Source organism: Staurois parvus, unplaced genomic scaffold (assembly GCF_062004578.1).
Source record: "Staurois parvus isolate SC_StPar_1 unplaced genomic scaffold, SC_StPar_1.0 ptg000005l, whole genome shotgun sequence".
Classification (NCBI taxonomy): domain Eukaryota; kingdom Metazoa; phylum Chordata; class Amphibia; order Anura; family Ranidae; genus Staurois; species Staurois parvus.
The window spans coordinates 7,419,953-7,438,521 of record NW_028317801.1 but is presented as its reverse complement, the minus strand read 5'-3'; the positions used below and the strand labels follow the sequence as shown (position 1 = coordinate 7,438,521).

At 40.3% G+C, this 18,569-nt stretch overlaps 1 protein-coding gene across 1 annotated transcript in view; it reads left to right on the top strand.

Moving 5' to 3' along the window:
- PTPRN2 (protein tyrosine phosphatase receptor type N2) overlaps positions 1-18,569 on the top strand; it is a 1,146,107-nt gene that overhangs the window by 150,156 nt on the left and 977,382 nt on the right. The window contains exon 2 of the mRNA XM_089694046.1: positions 3,889-3,939. Coding sequence (XP_089550172.1) covers positions 3,889-3,939 — 51 coding nt within the window. The remainder of the gene's footprint in view (positions 1-3,888; positions 3,940-18,569) is intronic.

Sequence of the window (18,569 nt, the reverse complement as noted above, 5' to 3'; positions counted from 1 at the left end):
TCAGCATCTATATCCACACAGGTACTACAGACACCTTAATTCAATCACTTGAAAGAAGCAGATGTTATTGTACAAGAACAGGATGTGAGGTGTATAAGTTACTGAACCACCCTGTTCTAATTGCGACCCCATTCAAGCATTATCAACCTGCAAGTGGACAAGGGGAGGTGCATTATGGTCATGAATACATCTGATTACCATCTTAAGATTACCACTCTTTTGAGTGATTCAAAAACTTGAGTGACTAAAGAGGGACCCCATTGTACCCACTGGACCCATCTTTTACAAGAAAAAGGTGATATACTGTTAACAACATCTAGAAAAGGCAAAAGCAATCGATCTGACTTTCTACCACCATCTCTGTCCCAGGGAAGCTACACCATGCCTGCACGGACTCCCTAAGACACACAATATGGTGTCCCTCTTAGATCATTTGTCACCATCATCTAGTGTCTGGCTCTTATCCTATCATTCTTGGTTAGCAACACAGCACTCCATATTCAGAAATCCAAAGAATGTTTCAACAATATATAGTATGTGGAGACATGTTAGCTCCAAAAGAGAGAGTGCTGTTTTATGATGTCACTTTGAGCAGCACAGTGGCTAAGTGGTTAGCACTTCTGCTTAGCAGCACTAGGGTGGTAGGTCCGAATCCCAACCATGACACTACCTGCCTGAAGTGTGCATGTTCTATCTGTGCCTGCTTGGGTTTCCTCTGGGTACTCTGGTTTCCTCCCACTCTCCAAAGATATGCTGGTAGGTTAAATTGGATCCTGTCTAAATTGGCCCTAGTATGTGTATGTATGAATGGGAGTTGGGCACATTACATTGTAAGCTCCTTGAGGACAGGGACTGATGTGAAAATACAATATATATGTAAAGCGCTGCGTCAGTTGATGGTACTATATACTGTAAGTACCTGTAATAAATAAATGTGACTTCCTTTTTCACTTGTATACCAACTGCAGAAGCTATTGAGATTGTGGGGAAACATCTGAAATGAGATAAGCCTCTTGACAATAGAATAGAACTCAAGCCTTGCTGGACCTTTGCCTCAACACCACCTATGTTAAAAACAGGTATAACTTCTACAGACAGAGGGGTGGCTGTGCTATGGAATTACCTGTATGTCCCATTGTGTGTAAATGGATAAGGTGGTGAAAAGAGCCTTGATCTCTTTAAGGGGAATAATACCAAGTCCTTGGTTCAGGTATGTGGGCAAAAAGTGAATCAAGATTAGAACATTGGAAATACAAGCTTTTAGTGAACACGCAAGTTCAGTGTACATAGATATTAAAGCAGAACTCCAGGCAGAAACTTTTTTACATGTCCTTTTTGCTGATTTCCTACTTTTACCAAATATGTCATCCATCTGCTTTTTAACTCAGTAGTTGCTCTGAAATAGCCTGATGATTTTCAAATGAAACCGTTGATTCCAAGTGGTTTCCTGTTTATAAGACCAGTGGCTCCTATTCCTCCCGCAGCCACTGGTCTTGACACTTCCCTTCTGTAGTTCTATTTACAGCAAGCATGGATGTACTTCCATCCCTGCTTGCTGTAATGAGCAGACTGAGACTCACACACTCCTGTACTGTGCATGGAGCTGGAGTCCAAATCCAGCAAACAATCAGTTCAGCCACCACTCCCCCATCAGCTACCTGTCATGGCTGCCTGATATCATCCTGAATCTTCCCCTTCCCCCTCATATATCTCCAGCTCTTCTCCTCCTGTCATCCACATCACAGCCCATTGCCATCCCGCATCTTCCCCTCCCCCCACATGTATCTCCTGCTCCTCTCCTCCTGTCATCCACATCACAGCCTAATGCCATCCCGCATCTTCCCCTTCCCCCTCCCCTGCATTTATGTCCAGCTCCTCTCCTCCTGTCATCCACATAACATGCCAATACCATCCCACATCTTCCCCTCCCCTCTCCCCTACATGTATCTCCAGCTCCTCTCCTCCTGTCATCCACATCACAGCCTGATACCATTCCGCATCTTAACACCATTCCCCCCTCGCATGTATCTCCACATACACTCCTCGTGTTGTCCATATCACAGCCCTGTCATCATCTCACCCACTACTGTTCCCCCAGCCTCCTCCTCACGCTGCCCCCCTTCCCCTCCCCAGCCTCTCTACCTTCCCCCAACCTACTCCTCATCCTCTTTCCTCTTCCCTTTCCGAGCCTGGTGCCTCTCCCTCCTTCTTAGCTTGCTCCATTACTGCTGAGGGGCCTGTACTGGGGAAATGGGGGTTCTACTGCTGAGGGGTCTGTACTGGGGAAATGAGAGTTCTACTGCTGAGGGGTCTGTATTGGGGAAATGGGAGTTCTACTGCTGAGGGGTCTGTACTGTGGAAAGGGGGGGTTCTACTTCTGACGGGTCTGTACTGGGGATGGGGGGGGGGTTCTACTGCTGACAGGTCTGTATTTGGGAAAGGGGGGTTCTAGTGCTGAGGGGTCTGTACTGGTGGAACCCTATAATATTTAGTAATCTCAATGGTGATTTCTATGGCAATGTAGCTTTGATGCTCTGCATGTCTTAATGTTTATTTGTTTTCTATTTTCTTCACGAGATAGATGTATGTAGTACATCTCCCTGATAAAGCTTGTTACAAAGTGCGTTAAAGAAACCATGAGGTCCCATGAGGCATTGCAAGATTGACAGTTACAAGCATGAGTCCCAAAGGCAGAGGCATGAAGTGACTTGTAGTTTTGCAACAGCTGGAGGGACGCCAGTTTGACACCCCTGCTCTAATGTATAGTAATCTCAATGGTGATTTCTATGGCAATGTAGCTTTGATGCTGGAAGGCCGCCAGTTTGACACCCCTGAGTTAAAGGGTGGCTCACTCTTATTGTTGTTTTCTTTTTACGTTTCCTTGTTGAAAATGCAGCGGTGCTACAATTTTGTTCATTTTTATAGAGGCTGTATTTTGAGTAATATCGTAACTAAAAGCCCAAAGCAATTATACAAAAGGCATGAACCACCCATTGGTAATTAGCCCCCTAGTAGAAATAAGGGTAACATTGTGGGGACAGTTAAGAGTAGTTAGTCGCAGTTACCTGGACTTTTTGTAATGTTGAAGATTGTTCACCACTCATCCAAGTAGGTCCCTCAGTTTTAATGGGTGTTGGGAGTGTTGGGAACACACGCCAGTAATAATGGCAATTGGGGTAACTCAGTCTTCTTAATCCAACCACCATTTTGTAATGAAATGTTTCAAGGACGATGTTGATTGTCCAGGAACATTTTTAGATGTCTTCCTCAGGAGTCAGAATATACAGTGCTATGGGAATTGTTGGAGAATAAAAACACACACAAAGGTTTAACTGGATGGGCCTATGTCTTTTTTCAATATTACAAACTATGTAATAGAATAGGTGGTGTGTGAAAATGTGAGAAAGTTTCCCAAACTGTGCATGTCTGAACTCAGTATTCTGTCATAGGAAGAAAGAGGGCAGAAGGATGTTTGACTACAATGCACACCTAGTCACGTAATTGTAAAAATTAGCACCTGCCCAGACTTCATAGTGGTTGGATTATAGAAATGGAACAGGATGGTTTCACAAACTTTCACACCTCCAATAATGTTTTTGAACAAACATCTGCTTGCCACATTTTATGACACCATGGTGATCAGTTTACCTTTGTGGCTATAAATGCTGGGATATGAAGTGTGCACCTACTCTTCTAGAATTCTGTGTTATTTGTACTGGTTACTACCGCTATATCTTGATTAAGGAACCTCTTAAAAAAACTCAAATTCCTTCCTTCCTTCCTTGCACACCTCCCCCTCATTCACATCTCAACACCTTTTTGAACATACATAAAAACACCTTTTAGTTTTTAGACGTTCCTTTAAAATCTTTTTCCCTTTTTCTTTAGGTTGCTTGTTTGAAGATGACCTCTGCAAACCATTTGAGATGTGTTTGAATGGTAAGTCCAAATAAATGTTATCAATATGTATTTCTGTATAAGAGAACAGGTTTCTCCTAAAACGATTCCGTATTTCTCGACATCCACTGTTTTTCATGACATTCACTGTTATGCTGCACCTCCCTAATGGAGAGTAATAGTCAAAGTTGATTTGGCCTTGAACAATGTGGTGGGTTTTGGTTGGGAGTTTAAAATGATCCAAAGTAGATCTTTTTTAAATTTGGGAAGTACTGTATGTTTTTTTGTTGGAGAATTCTAGCTGAATGAGAATAAAAACACTTCTTAATGTATCTCGAAAAATTATTGGAAGATAACATTTCTGTCATATTCACTATAGAAAAATAAGTGTGTTATGTTGACATAACTTACCAATATAGGAATGGTGAGTGGTTCCAATACGGACTGGTGGGCTGCCTCACCTACTCGTTTCCTTTATATCCAAATGTTAAATCTTTGTTGTTTAATCCCAGGGTTTGTGAAGAGAAAAATCCATCATACACAATGAGACCCATAAGTGTGGCCTTAGTCGCAAGGATCTGAAATGGCTGATAAATATAGGATGTTGCAGATAGGTTAAACCTTTGGAATCCACCCTATACTGATATTCCATCTTTCTGTGCACTAGACATTTAAATGATTTTGTTGAATGTTCTTGCCTCACGGTTAGCCCATTACTGTTATAGACAGCCTCACTTAACAATAGTGAAGCTTAGAGTGTAGAGGTAAGAACTGATACCAAAGGAAGGTGGATGAATATTAGAGCACTCAGGGTGCTCAGAGCACACTATAGAAATGTAATCAAGATGTACAGGCCCATTAAAGGGTTGGTTCTTAACAGTTGCTGTCAGTTTTATAGGTGTCTGATAGCTGCAGGTTATGGTCAAGGGACAGTCTGCCTAAAGCATAGAAAAATATTTATTCATTTATTTTTTTCTTTTGGGTGATTGCTGTCAAATTTACTAAATCTCAAGGTAGAGGATTCCATACATTCTGTGTAATAAAAAAGTAACCCTATTCATTTACTGTTATATAAATGACTTCTTTTCACAATTACTCTTGTAATATGTTCGTTTAAAATGCCATCTGTAATCCATTATGTTTTGTTGGCATCTACCAATGCCAGAACACTAATGCTGCCACTCCCGTCCCCTTTACAATATATATTCTTGGAACAGATGAGAACAAATGTATAATTTTTGCAAAATAAGCACCCAGTGACAAAATATATTGGCCAATGCCTTTTTATTTTCCTAGGAAGGCTTTAAAATGCTTAGTGGAACAATGTGTTGTTCCAGCGCTATATCCAATTAAATGACCAGTGCACAGATCAGGTTTAATGAGAACAGAACTGCTCTCATTTTCTCCTTATATTATCACTTGTACATTTCTTACGGCGTTAATATTTTTTGGATGCGAGATTTGCTTCATGCAGAACCTAATTTGTATTCCGAATGTTTCATTTGTCAAAGTATTACAACTGTCAGCAACTCCTAAACTGTAATATTGGATTATTTTGGTGTATTACAAGTTTTATTTGGATTTATTGCAGCGATACGTTCTGTAAGTGCTTTGTTTTTAATATTTTCCTGCTAAGTATGAAGCATGATCTAAGGTTATAAAGTGTGCTAGTGGGTAAAGAGTGCATTGTCATAAGCGTTGTTCTGAAAGCCCAATTGAACGTTAAAGTGCTACTAAACACACAACAGTAAAATCAGTCTGTATATGTAGTAAAACATGCTTGTTATACTCACTGTAGAACCTAAGGGGTTAGTACTCTGCATTGTGTAAAAACTCTGTTTGATCCTGACTTCTCTGATTCTCTCCTTCTTCCAGTGCTCCCCTCCTGATAAGACATATCGTGTGGAGTCACTCTGCATATGCTCAGTTTGGTGTGTATTGCTAGAGGTTTTTTTTTCTTTCACAGGGCCAATCAGGACTGTCCAGGCAGAGGTCGGGGGGTCTGCATCCTCCTAGAGCAGGGGTCTCCAAATTTTTCAAACAAAGGGCCAGTTTACTGTCCTTCAAATTTTCAGGGGGCCAGATTGTGGCCAGGCAGGAGTAGAAAATGTCCATGAACCAGCATCAATGAGAATAAACTTTACCTTAGGGTTGGTGGTCAGTAGGAGGAGGAGTAATGCCCCATCATTAGTATTAGTGGCATAAATCGTGCCCCATCATTGGTATCAGTTGAAGACCTAGTGCCCCATTGCTGGAGCCAGTGGGAGGAATACTGCCCAATTGTTGATTTCAGTGGGAGGAATACTGTTGCATCATTAATATTAGTGGGAGGAATAGTGCCCCACTATTAATATTAGTGGGAGGAATAGTGCCCCATCGTTTGTGTTGGTGGCAGGAATTATGCCCCGCTGTTGATGGAGGAATAGTCCCCAGGGGTCAGATAAAGACAAGCAAAAGGCCACATCTGGCCCTCGGGCCACAGTTTGGAGACCACTCTCCTAGTGCAAAATTAAAACTCCTACAAGTTTTAACCAGTGCTTGGCTGGAGACTGATAGAAGTCACAAGACTGCTGCATACTGCTGATGAGAAAAATGTATTTAGCAGTTTATATTTACTAAAATAATTGCAATTCCATGTTCTATGTACTGTGGGAGACCAGATATAGTGGATGCAGGGTCCTGGGTTTAGTAACGCTTTAGGTTTAAATTAGCTAAATACATTCCATCTGCGTCAAACAAAAGGTATGCAAGTCTTAGTTTGTTTTCTTTAAAGGTCAGCCACAGTCTTAGGAGAAAAGCCTGTCCCCTGCCAGCATGCTGCAGAATGGGACACCAGCTTCCTCAACTGGAGTGTGCTTAAAAGAGTCATCCTGTCTTCCCTCACTAGGGTTACCATTTAGATATGCTATACCACAGCAATAGCAGGAAATGTATTTCCCCTAAATCAACTTCTGTCTGCAAACCATCAAGCTTCTGGTGCATTGTTCAACGGTTTTAATACTGGCTGATAACTATTTTAAGGCTTGAGGCTATCGCTCAAAACAGGTGTTAGGTGATTATTGTGTAAATAAAGCTGTGTGGTGAACCAACTAATGTTTTGAGTAAAGAGTAACATATGGCGCTGATTTAATGCATGATTGATGTCTGTTTCACACTGATTAAAGCATATCATTTATTTGGTAATGTCTTCCTCACCCTGGTTACAGCAAATGCTTAGGTTTGATCTAATCTGTTAGGCCACATGCACATTGGGCTCCTATCCTGTGCGTCCAAACCCATTGTTTTCATGATACTTGCGTTTTGAGACATATAGTAGGAATACTGAATAACTGCATTTCAGGCATACATCACTGTACATAAACGGCCGTAAATGTGGGTACAGCTCAGTACAGTGTACATCCCCATTGAGGCGCAGCGTATTTTAGCCGGTCATAGACTTTGACAGGCTGTAGGCCTTAGGGCTAGACACTGAACCTGTGCTTCCTGTGTGCAAAAAAAAAATGCCAGGAATAGATTTACAAGGGCTAGACACCCCATGTTCGTGTGGCCCAATAATGCGGTCCAGGATGCTTATCCACTTTAGTCTTCTTAAAGGGACATTGTCACTGACCCATTCAGGGCCAAGTGACAGTGCCTAGCCAACTCACAACAAGGTATACTGACCTATTCATGCTCTATCATCACCTCCTGCTGCAAAAGTCCATCCTGAATTAGGTCTAGTCAGATGGTGCCTCAGCTTACCTGGGTGGATGAAACACAAATCAACAAGGGGGTGCAGCACTAAATAAATAGATACAAAACATATAATAAATGCAAGGTGCTCATATGAAGTGACAAATATACATAAAGCATACACAAAAGTGCCGTGCATGTGATATTAAGGATGATATATACAGTGGGGATCGAAAGTTTGGGCACCCCAGCTAAAAATTTGTATTAATGTGCATAAAGACGCCAAGGAAAGATGGAAAAATCTCAAAGCCATCAAATTACAGATTAGACATTCTTATAATATGTCAACAAAAGTTAGATTTTATTTCCATCATTTACATTTTCAAAATAACAGAAAACAAAAAAATGGCGTCTGCAAAAGTTTGGGCACCCTGCAGAATTTATAGCATGCACTGCCGCCTTTGCCAAGCTGAGACCTGCCAGTGTCATGGATTGTTCTCAATCATTGTCTGGGAAGACCAGGTGATGTCAGTCTCAAAGGTTTTAAATGCCCAGACTCATCTGACCTTGCCCCAACAATCAGCACCATGGGTTCTTCTAAGCAGTTGTCTAGAAAACTGAAAATAGTTGACGCTCACAAAGCTGGAGAAGGCTATAAGAAGATAGCAAAGCGTTTTCAGATGTCAATATCCTCTGTTCGGAATGTAATTAAGAAATGGCAGTCATCAGGAACAGTGGAAGTTAAAGCAACATCTGGAAGACCAAGAAAAATATCAGACAGAACAGCTCGCAGGATTGTGAGAAAAACAATTCAAAACCCACGTTTGACTGCACGATCCCTCCAGAAAGATCTGGCAGACACTGGAGTTGTGATACACTATTCTACTATAAAGAGATACTTGTACAAATATGGTCTTCATGGAAGAGTCATCAGAAGAAAACCTCTTCTACGTCCTCACCACAAAAATCATCGTTTGAACTTTGCAAATGAACATATAGACAAGCCTGATGCATTTTGGAAACAAGTTCTGTGGACCGATGAGGTTAAAATTGAACTTTTTGGCCGGAATGAGCAAAGGTACGTTTGGAGAAGAAGGGGCACAGAATTTAATGAAAAGAACCTCTGTCCAACTGTTAAGCATGGGGTTGGATCAATCATGCTTTGGGATTGTGTTGCAGCCAGTGGCACAGGGAACATCTCACGAGTAGAAGGAAAAATGGATTCAATAAAATTTCAGCAAATTTTGGATGGTAACTTGATGCCATCTGTGAAAAAGCTGAAGTTAAAGAGAGGATGGCTTCTACAAATGGATAATGATCCTAAACACACCTCGAAATCCACGGGGGATTACATCAAGAGGCGTAAACTGAAGGTTTTGCCATGGCCTTCACAATCTCCTGACCTCAACATCATTGAAAATCTATGGATAGACCTTAAAAGAGCAGTGCGTGACAGACAGCCCAGAAATCTCAAAGAACTGGAAGACTTTTGTAAGGAAGAATGGGCAAAGATATCTCAAACAAGAATTGAAAGACTCTTGGCTGGCTACAAAAAGCGTTTACAAGCTGTGATACTTGCCAAAGGGGGCAGTACAAGATATTAACTCTGCAGGGTGCCCAAACTTTTGCAGACGCCATTGTTTTGTTTTCTGTTATTTTGAAAGTGTAAATGATGGAAATAAAATGTAACTTTTGTTGACATATTATAAGAATGTCTAATCTGTAATTTGATGCCTTTTGGAGATTTTTCCATCTTTTCTTGGCTTCTTTATGCACATTAATACAAATTTTTAGCTGGGGTGCCCAAACTTTCGATCCCCACTGTATATAAATATATACACTGATATCACACAGCTCCCCTATTAGGGAGAGCACGTAACAGTTCAAGAATATTTGTGACTGATATAATCCATAAAGTCTCTAGGTGGTGATCCGTGTGTTCCCGGAAAAACACTCAGGTGATGTGTCAAAAGGTTTTGTTAAAATTGCACACTCACCAGATGGCAAATCATATTACGCAGTATGTATAATAATTAGCCGGAGGTCCCCCTTAAAAGGCAATGGGCAGTTTGGTCTGGGTGGATGGCATCTCTGCCTCCCCCCCAGATAAAGTGTTTGGGCTTAGTGATTGGATGCTGAGGCCTGAGCACTGGTCACATGCCTCCCCATATTCAGAAGCCCCACACTTAAACCAGCAGAGCAAGAGATTGGTGAGCATACTGCTGTGTAAATCTGTTTGTGTATTAATCCAGTTGACTACTCCTGAAAAATATGGATTTATGAGATTTGCAAATCATTTCATTCTGTTTTTATGGTGATTTTACACAGCGTCCCAACTTTTTCCATAGGTATGATTTTAATTTAACATTATGGAACTGGAAAATCTTTGTTGAGGGAAGGCTGCTGGGATCATTTGAGGCAAAGGGGCAAAAAGAAAAACTGTGCTTTGTCTGAAAGGGCACTTATTCTTTATGGAAAACTGTGCAAACACAAACTCAGTGCAGATAGAACTAATGACTTTGGTTAGGTCTGCAATGACCGTGTAGATCTCTCACAAGGAATAAAGGGCAGTCCTCTTGATTGCTGCATTTCTCATACCAAACACAAATGACATGCATGATTTGGATGAGGCCTGACGAGGGAAGTAAGCCGGGACTTAGTGACTCTCAAAGGGCCAAGGCCATTGTCAGGGTCCGAATCTGAACCTGGGAGGTCTGTGGTGTCTGGCTATAGCTCTTTTTGATGCATTAGTGACTAGTGGCAGGCAATTAACCCCTTTGTGCTGCATTAGTGGCACCAGTATCAGTGTTTATAAACCTCTTCATGCTGCAGCATAAAGGATTTTAATTAACACTGATATTGTGGTCACTATTGCAGCACAAAGGGGTTAATTATCTGCCACTGGTCACTAATGCATCAGTGATCGGTGGGCAGGCAGAACATTAACCCCCTTCACGCTGCATTTTACAAATACCATTGGTAATTAATTAACCACCCCTCACATCCCCCCCAAAAGAGTTAACCAATTCATCTCTAGATGCCCATTGTAGCATGGTCGGCGACCATGGTAAACCATGTGCATTCAGTGTACTCGTCCAAGGATTTAGCAGCACTTCACCTGTTCTGCGCCCCCCCCCTTCCTCCAGTGAACTGTGCTGCCCAGGGCTTTGCCCCCCCCCCTGTCCTTGCCCTTCTGCCAAATGTTCCTACATGTTGAAAAATCTTTGTGTATAATAATGAGAGCTTTTGGTGTTTATAGCTGTCTTTCTCTTTAGGAAGTAACTAGAGATGAGCGAATTATTCAAAAATTCGATTCGGCTGATTCGCCGAATTTGCGGAATAAATTCGATTCGATGCGAATTTATTCGCTGCGAATTTAACTTATTAAAAGGGTTTCTAGGCTTCAGAGAGTCTTTATATTAGTGCAGAACACTGTACCTTTAATTTAAATGCCCTTGGAGTCTGCTGGGGAAGAGAAATAATACTGTCAGTCAGTATGACATGCAGATGAGTGCCGTCGATCTTAGAATCACCGCACACTTCACTCATTTGGGCAGTCACGGGGCACGACGAAGAAGATGAAGAAGAAGATGAAGAAGAAGAAGAAGAAGAAGAAGAATGAAAAGAAGTAGAAGAAGAATGAAAAGAAGAAGAATGAAAAGAAGAAGAATGAAAAGAAGAATGAAAAGAAGAAGAAGAAGAATGAAAAGAAGAATGAGAAGAATGAAAAGAAAAATGAGAAGAAGAATGAGAAGAATGAAAAGAAGAATGAAAAGAAGAAGAAGAAGAATGAAAAGAAGAAGAAGAAGAATGAAAAGAAGAATGAAAAGAAGAAGAAGAAGAAGAAGAATGAAAAGAAGAAGAAGAAGAATGAAAAGAAGAAGAATGAAAAGAAGAAGAAGAAGAATAAAAATAAGAATGAAAAGAAGAATGAAAAGAAGAATGAAAAGAAGAAGAAGAATGAAAAGAAGAAGAAGAAGAATGAAAAGAAGAAGAAGAATGAAAAGAAGAAGAAGAATGAAAAGAAGAATGAAAAGAAGAAGAAGAATAAAAAGAATGAAAAGAAGAATGAAAAGAAGAAGAAGAAGAAGAATGAAAAGAAGAAGAATGAACAGAAGAAGAAGAAGAATGAAAAGAAGAAGAAGAAGAATGAAAAGAAGAAGAAGAAGAATGAAAAGAAGAAGAAGAATGAAAAGAAGAAGAATGAAAAGAAGAAGAAGAAGAATGAAAAGAAGAAGAAGAAGAATGAAAAGAAGAAGAAGAATGAAAAGAAGAAGAATTCCAGTACAGCAAAAAGTGTATCTGCAGAGAGCTCCGCTATTTCTGACAGTTCTCTGACAGTTCCTTCACATTTACAGCGGTTGAAACATTGTATCTATTTGTTTCCGAATAAAAACATCTGTATCCTAAATGGAAACAAATAGATACAATGTTTCAACCGCTGTAAATGTGAAGGAACTGTCAGAGAACTGTCAGAAATAGCGGAGCTCTCTGCAGGGACACTTTTTGCCGGCTGTAGAAGGGATGAAAATCGGCCGATCGGGAAAAATTCGATTCGTGCATCCGAAGTTTGCTAATTTTCGGATTCGGTGCGAATCAAATTTTTCCTAATATTCGAAACGAATTCCACTTCGCCAAGTTCGATTCGCTCATCTCTAGAAGTAACCCATTGATTGTCCAGATTGGCCGTACTGCCCCCACATATGGGACCAAGCCTTAACACAGAGTGCAATTTTTTGTACTATTTTAGTTCATTTGTGTAAGGCTGTTGTACTAGTAAAATTTTAATTTTGTTGGACAAGCCAAATTTAACACCATTATCAAGACCAATGCCTGGTCTTTTGGTAAGATAGTCTGTGAGAATACTAAAGATTGTGAATTAGTGTGCTCTAAAAAAATCTTTTCAAAGGTATAAAAAGAGGTGCAGTAAACATAAAACTTACCTTTTTTTAAGGAGATACTAATATTATATATATATGACATTAAGAAAAATAGATGTAAAGGGACTTGTACCTGCACAAAGATGATATTTTGAGAAATGTGCTTGCAGTGATAAGGCTAGATGTGCTGGAAAATGGCAAACAGGTCCAGGTTGTAATAGCCTCTGTACCTCAATTTTGCTGCCTGGGCAGCTATAAAGAGTAATGCAAGTGGGTTTTTACCTATTGCCATAAAGTTCTAGAAAGTTTACATGTTTATTGTTTTTTTTTATTTTTTTTATTGAATCACCCAAACCAACTTGTAATCGAAATGTAATTCTTTCTTTCAAAATAAGTGTTGTTTTAATTGTTTGAATTGTTTTAACTGTTTCCTAAAAGTTTCATGTGCTCTCAACTGAACTGTCAAGGTCAAATGGTGGGTATCAAAACGGATCACATGAATTAGCTTGTTTCTAAGTACGGTTATCCTTGCAATTTTGATGCTGCGATGTTCTTGAAATATAAAGTTATGTGACCATAATCATATCTATGGAGCCTGCATGTCAATGCATTTAGCTCACCCCATTTTCGTATCTATGATCGATTTCTGCTAAGAACTGCTATTTCAGCAATGGACTGGCATAGTCTATACTAATCATAAGTGCCAATTCACTGAACTTTACAATTATTCATTGCCGAAAATAATTGTCTGATCTCCTTAAAAGAGTTTTGTCAATATCCGAGCACAGCAAACTGTGTCCTATTGTGTTCCTTCTTCAATAGCATCAATTCATTCTGACCACACTAGAGAAAGCATGGCATACGTTCCTTCACACGGCACACAAGACACAATCTAAGATGAGTACTCTTATAATTATTGCTGTCTTTTTTCATTTAAAAGGAAAAAAAGTTTTGGAACTCTTGACTAAATTTATCATTAAATTGGTCGAATATTGCTGTGCTAGTGTAATTACATTGGGTGGCAAAGCTAGCTTTTTGTGTATTTTGAGATGAAAAATAAAAAATGTGAACATAAAAAATAACGCATTTTTCTAAGTAAGATGCTGGGCTAAGTCGCACAATCTATTATACTGTTAGAAACATTTTTTTTTAAAAGTGCTAGTGGGTGACATCATCATTCACTTTTGTCAATTTTTTTGCTAACCCCCAATGGTTCACTTACCTGAATTTAATGGTGGGATAGTTATGGTCAACTAGCCAAAATTTATCAGCAGGTCTAACCATGCCTGGGGGTCCTCTGTGAGGACCCATTCAATAAGGGATACACCGATCCTCTAGGTAAAAACATCAGGTGTGAGTACAAGGCCCTTCATGGGTTGTAACGTCAAGGTGTAAGAGTTTAAAACTCTCTACCCTGTAAGTTGAAGCCTAGATTAGAAACCAAGGAGAACTTGTCAAGTAGTAAGGACTGCCTTTTTCCATTTTTACTATTAGAGTAGAGTTTTACTATTTCCAAGCAGCAAATGTTCTAAAGTTTTGTAACATATTCCACTTTATAGATATTGCAAATGTACATAGCAGCATTTGTTATCAGAGTTGTAAAATTTCAGTGCTGGCAAAATGTCATTATGCCTTCTTTGACCAAATGAATGTTTTGGTAAATAACAATGGCAAATGATTACTGTAAATCAAATAACATTTTATCTGTGAATCATGGGTGAATCTGAGATGCACCTCTATAATTACAGGCCTTTTTCAGAATCAGCAACACCTGTTTTGTTTAAATATTGCTCATTGAATCCTAAAGGTGTAACTTCTGCTTTATAGAGCGCCCATGGGAGATGTGAGCTCATTGGTGGCAAAGCCCTCCGTTCCGATGTACACTGCTAAGTCCAATTATGGAGTTGGCTTTAGATGTGCTTAGTAGTTGCTAATTGGTAACTTTGAGTGACCATCCTAAACACAGATTTTTTTTTTTTGAGCAGGACATATTGGGACATGATGGCTTTGGCAAAAGTCTAGTTTTCCCATTGAATACTGGTCTAAATAGCATACTAAAAACACACACCAGATTCCATGCTTAAATGTATTCTGAATTACCTATAGGTTTATCTGCAACCTGAAAAAGTTTGTTTAAGTCAGGTGAGAAGGCTGTTTGATACCAGTAAATTGTAGATGACCCTTTTCTTTGCCAGAGCTCATTAAAGCTTAGATACCAACACCAAATTTAGCAGTATCAATATGTGTTAACTTCACTATAACTAATTTGACAGATAACTAGGAACTCACACAGGTGCATATTCCTAGTTCTCTTCTGCAATGTTAATAAACACTAGAGATAGATTAGAACACCTATTACGTTTTTATTGCTGTATATGTCCCTGTTAGGGAGATTCGCCCTCTATATTTGTCCTGTCTACCATTATCATTGAAAGGGAAAGTATAAGAAAATTAAAAATTTTGGGTTGTCCCCAGAAAAGTAATAGAGGGGAAATCTCCCAATGAGGACACTAATTCTGGTGACCTGGGGGCCCCAAAGGATTCCCTTACTATAGAGGGATTTCCTGTCACTTCCTGTTTTAGGCATTCGAAGTAAAGGTAAATCTCCGCCCCCCCCCAAAAAAAACTAAATCTGATGGGTTATAACCTTCCTTCACTCTATCCAAATAAAAAAAGCTTTGCCTCTAGTTTTACTTTAAAACCGTGTTCTGAGCTGGTGTTAAATGTAACCATGCAGTGCCCCCCCCCCTTACACACACACACTCTGCGTAGAATAAATACTCATTTTGCCAAAGAAAATTGGGATAAGTAGTAATTCTTACTGTATTCCTTGCTCCCCCAGTAGCAGGCACTCGTATGCAGTTTCTGACACTCCCTGGATGTAGGGGAGACTTTTGCAGTTCAATGCAGGACCACGGATCAACATTATGAAGTCAGACAGCTTGTGACCAGCAGAGCGGCGTAGAGCAGGGGTTAGGGGAACAGAGGAAGGCTGAAGGACTTATTCCAATCCTTCTAGATGTTGTGAGCCTGTAGCCCATGCATTGGGGAAGGGCTTGGGCACTGCATAGTTTAATTTTTTACGAAATTGGTAAATACCTCACTTTTGTCTTGGTACCATTTTCCATCTGGTACCTGGCAAAAAACACATGAAACTGCTAGTTATCGGTCTGTCTCATGCTTTTATGGTAGATGCATGAAACAGGTCTGAATAGAAACATCCAGTATGGTTTAATCACTGCAGATTCAGATTGGGCTCCATTGTTCAATGTATTATTTAGGAAACAGCTTTATTCATGTATTTCATTGTGGCTGTTCTGGTACTTTAGTTTGGCAGCAAAAGAGGATACTGGGATTCCCCTTCACTAAATCAAAGAACAAGGCAAAGAATACAGTAACCCATATTATCGAATCAGAAGTCCTTATTAATTTCGCCCTTAAATGATAAAAGGTGAAATCTGTATTTTTCTTTGCTTATTATTGTTGCCCTTTGCATGGCCTTATTAAACGGGCCCATTTGTGCTCCTTTCAGTAGACCAGGCAAAATTCTACTTAACCATGTCAAGTAAGGAAATTAGACTTTTATTTTTCAGTCAGTGGAAAATAACCTACACAGCTGACAGATGCTTACCCGGCATTTAATACCAACTGGTCTTACCGCTGGAAACCTCAACACTAATTGCTTTAATTATTTACAGCTTTTCAATGCTATGTGCATATAAACACAGTTCTGCATTGTGGAACAGCACATTAACGCTGCTAATGTCAGAATGACAAACAAAACAAGCGCTTGTCATTTTGGACTCCTGAGCCAGAATCTGCTTGATTGACAGGCTGAACTATTGATAAATCCTTGGCTGACATTTCACCACAGAAAATAAAGTTCGGGGCTGTCTTTTCACTGCAGTAACTTTGCAATTATCATATTATCCATAACTCAGTGCATTGCACGCAAAAATAGATTCTATGGCCCTATAGAAGTAATGCAAAAGAAGTAAAGGAAAAGTTCATTTTTAGTGTAATAATCGTCCATGGACCCCCCCCTCAACAGTGTTCTGGAGCAGCAAGGACTTTTGAGGTCCCTCCAGGGCTTGCTCAGGGCTCATGCAGTTCCTACAGTTTAGCTCTTTATTGAATGTCGTATCAGCTCTGAGCTGAAGGTAATGGAGCTGTAGTAACCGACAAGTTAAGAGCAGTCTGCCACAGATCTTGCCCTCGTCTTATGTTGTGATGACCCTAGCACCATAATAAAGCCTTTGGGATACTTTTTCTTTTTTTAGGGGGGCTATTAGCCTTTTAGAAAGTCCTGCAGCTAATTCATGAATGCCTTGCAACAGTTTCTCCGAGAGTTCTGATGCATACTACAGATTCAGGTAGTTCTTATTTGCTCCACGTACATGTGTCAAAAATAACTAACCGCCAGTTTGTAGAAAACAAAACTGGAGGTAATGAAGACAAACTCTAAATTGGCGTATAGAGACAGGCAGAGTGTTCAGTGGGAGGTATTATGTGTTGTCTATTATTGTGTTTTGTATTTTCTTCATTGGTTGCTAGGAAAGAGGCCCCCAACGTTCCTGAAAGTAATGATGTGGGGCTGAAAGTGACACTGAATAATATCCTTATTCTAAAAAAATAACCCATACAGTCCGCCTCGGGAATGAGCCAGAAAATGTGGGACCATGGAGAGAGAACATCGTCAGCCTCTAACAGGAAGATCACAGGAGCAGGCTGAGAGCAAAGAAACGTACTTTCTTGCATTAAAGGCTTGGTCCACTTTTCTAAAAAAAAATAATAAATGCAAATTTTTTAGCAGGTAAAAAAATGTACATTTATTATTATTTTTTTAGGAGCCTGTAAAACATTGCACCCACGATCAGCAGATTGCAGGTGCAATGTCAGGCTCCTGCAAACTGTTAGTGTATCTGTCCTTCCATACCTCGTATGGGCAGGCAGTGCTCACTAGTGCCCTAGTAGTTCATTGAGAACTACAAGTTGCAAAGGCTTACATTACTTGTAGTTCATGCATTCACAGAACTTTGTGAATGAATGGCTTGGCACGTGTGGGCGGAGCCCCACATGGCTTCGTTCTTTTCAAAATGTGACAGCGGGTGCAGGGAGAGGACCACTGGCCCACTGTCACAATGAGAAGGGGGATCAGGGAGAGGCTGCTCGATCGGAAACATGTTACATGTTCCACCCTAAAAATGAATGGAACATGTTCCCAAATGTGAACTTATACTTTAAGAATACATATTTGAATAGATTTTTTTAACTACTGTTGTTTTTAGTGTCACTTTAACCCCTTTGTGCCCCACCTCCTGGCATCATAAACCCATTAAAGGGCCAGGAGGCGGGGCGGGTTTAAGATCATGTGACTGCCGTGATTGGCTGTCACAGAGGTCACATGATCGGAAAGCTCCCGATCGCATGTAGTGATTGAAAGCTTTCTGATAGGCGTCAATAACTGTGCCAGGAACATGCACGGTGCAGGCTCTTGGCACATATTTGTTTACATCTGCTACACAATTATGCAGCCTCTCAACATCAAGGCCCAACTTGGACAGTGAGTAGAGCCTGGTGGAGATGCTGAGACTAGTTCTACATCAAGTCCATCTTGTAATTGACTTGACATTGGCTGTCCACTGGCAGTCACACGGGAGGGGACCCAGTGAGCAACTAGTCTCTCAGAGCTCCCCATCAAGCTCCACCCAGGCTACAAGAAAAAGTCCTTGGCCGCTACCTCTGTCTGTCTGACAGGTGCACTGGCTGGGCAGAGAGCTCAGTAAGGCCTTATTCACACTATATGTGCATAGAAACAGATGGAAACAATGAACAGATTTGCGTCAAATATTTTGGTCTTGTTTGCACCCTGGACAGAAACCTACATTTATCCAATGAAGGTCTCTGCAAGACATGTGCCCTGTTCACACCACAATGTTGGTGTCATGTGAGGTTTTTTTTCCTGGACAGAAATAGAAATTTCCACATAGAAAAATAATACATGATAGTAGTGTTGTGGTGTGAATAGTGCACATAGAAAAAAAATGTTTTCCTTGTGTTCCTGCAGAGACCTACATTTGAAAAACACGTGTCTCTGCACATGATGTGAACGAGGCTTAA